The sequence below is a fragment of the Microtus ochrogaster genome, unplaced genomic scaffold (assembly GCF_000317375.1).
Source record: "Microtus ochrogaster isolate Prairie Vole_2 unplaced genomic scaffold, MicOch1.0 UNK115, whole genome shotgun sequence".
Taxonomy (NCBI): Eukaryota; Metazoa; Chordata; class Mammalia; order Rodentia; family Cricetidae; genus Microtus; species Microtus ochrogaster.
In genome coordinates this window covers 732,520-734,197 of record NW_004949213.1, presented here as the reverse complement: position 1 = coordinate 734,197, position 1,678 = coordinate 732,520, and the positions used below count along the sequence as shown (strand labels likewise).

Below are 1,678 nucleotides of genomic sequence, written 5' to 3'. Positions count from 1 at the left end.
TCGAACTCACAGAGATCCGCCTGCCTCTGCCTCCCGAGTGCTGGGATTAAAGGCGTGTGCCACCACCGCCCGGCAGGGCCTCAGTTTCCACAGGTACTTTATGACACTAGGAAATGGGAATGGGTGCAACAAAGGACCAAGAACACGGCAGAGAGCAGCAAAGTTCGAGAGGCCAAAGGCTGAGTCCCACTACCAGCTTGAAGCCCTGGACAGAGGGTAGTCAGAAAAACTCCAGCAGAAGCACACTACAGATTGAAGGTCACAGGCAAGAGCTGGAAGACAGCAGGCAAGAAGAAGTGATGAGGGCTGGGTCGTGACTTGCCTAGCGTGCACAGAAGCCCTGGGTTCAATCCCCTAGCACTGCATAAAAAGGTGTGGTGATCCATGCTTGAGGTTTGAATATTCACATGGGAGGTGGGAGGAACAGGAGTTCAAAGTCCTCCTGGCTATATAACAATTTCAAGGCCAGCCTCAGTTACTAAGAAGTGGAAAAGCCAGGTCTCTAGTCTATCTTGGAGAGCTTCTCACTTTCCCTGAAATCAAGACATCACCACTACCCTCTAGAAACAGTAACAGGGAGCTAGAGATATGGCTCAGTGCATCAGATCAAGGACTGCTTTTGCGGAGGGCCCAAGTTCAGATCCCAGCAACCATATCAGACAGTTCATAATGGCCTATAACTTCAGCTTCAGGAAAACCACTCTCTGGCTTCCATGGATACCTGTACACACAAGCACACAACCACAGACATACACATAATTTGAAAAATAAATCTTTAAGTTAAAACAAACAAAGAGGTCTCCTTGTGGAGCAGTGGGAGCAGGGGCTGTCCCCAACACTTTGGCTAGCTTCTGGGAACCTATTCCTCACACTGGGTTGCCTTGCCCAGCCTTAATACAAGGGGAGGAGCTTGGTCTTACAGCAACTCGATATGCCACTCTTTGTTGACACCCAAGGGAGGCCTGCCCCTTTCTGAACAGAAACAGGAGGGGATAGGGGGAGGAGCTGTAATGTAAATGAATACATTCAATTAAAAAAAGAGAGAGAAAAACAAGACTTGATCAAGTTCACAGAGGTCAATGACCCTTGGGTGGTCTCTGAAACACTCTCTCTCTCTCTCCCTCCCTCCCTCTCTCTCTCTCTCTCTCTCTCTCTCTCTCTCTCTCTCTCTCACACGCAAACCTGCTCACCCATATCCCCCTGCAATTCTGCCCAAGAGCCCTCACCGGCAGCCTTGGCACTCTTCGCTGCCATCTTGTTGGACACGGTGACGGAGATCTTGGAGCTGCTGGTGTCCGAGCGCCTTGGCGGAGTGTGGGGTGGAGAGTCATGGTTCAGGCTGTTGGTGATCATTCGAGAAGCAGCTGTGGGAGGAAAGAAGTGAGTCCAGTCGTGATGTGGGTACCCTGGAGAGGGGGCTGGAAAATGGAGGTGACAATTCTGGAAGAACAGTCTAGGAGTGAGTTCTCAACCCAACAGCGTTGGAGCCTGGCTGCCAAGGGAAAGCACTAGATTGAATCAGGAAGAAGCAGCGGCAGTCACCTCGTGACTGCTCCATCCTCATGATGTCATGATGTAAAGGATGCACAGGAACCTGGAAGGTATCTTCGGCATCTTCATATTCCCAGGCACCAGCTCATCATGTCTACTCCTTAGAGAGAACTCCTCTAACACCTAC

At 50.6% G+C, this 1,678-nt stretch overlaps 1 protein-coding gene across 2 annotated transcripts in view; it reads right to left on the bottom strand.

The window, feature by feature from the left end:
- CUNH19orf47 (chromosome unknown C19orf47 homolog) overlaps positions 1-1,678 on the bottom strand; it is a 31,225-nt gene that overhangs the window by 7,861 nt on the left and 21,686 nt on the right. For both annotated transcript variants that reach the window (XM_005371597.3, XM_013355340.2), the window contains exon 7: positions 1,227-1,364. In XM_005371597.3, the coding sequence (XP_005371654.1) occupies positions 1,227-1,364 (138 nt within the window). The remainder of the gene's footprint in view (positions 1-1,226; positions 1,365-1,678) is intronic.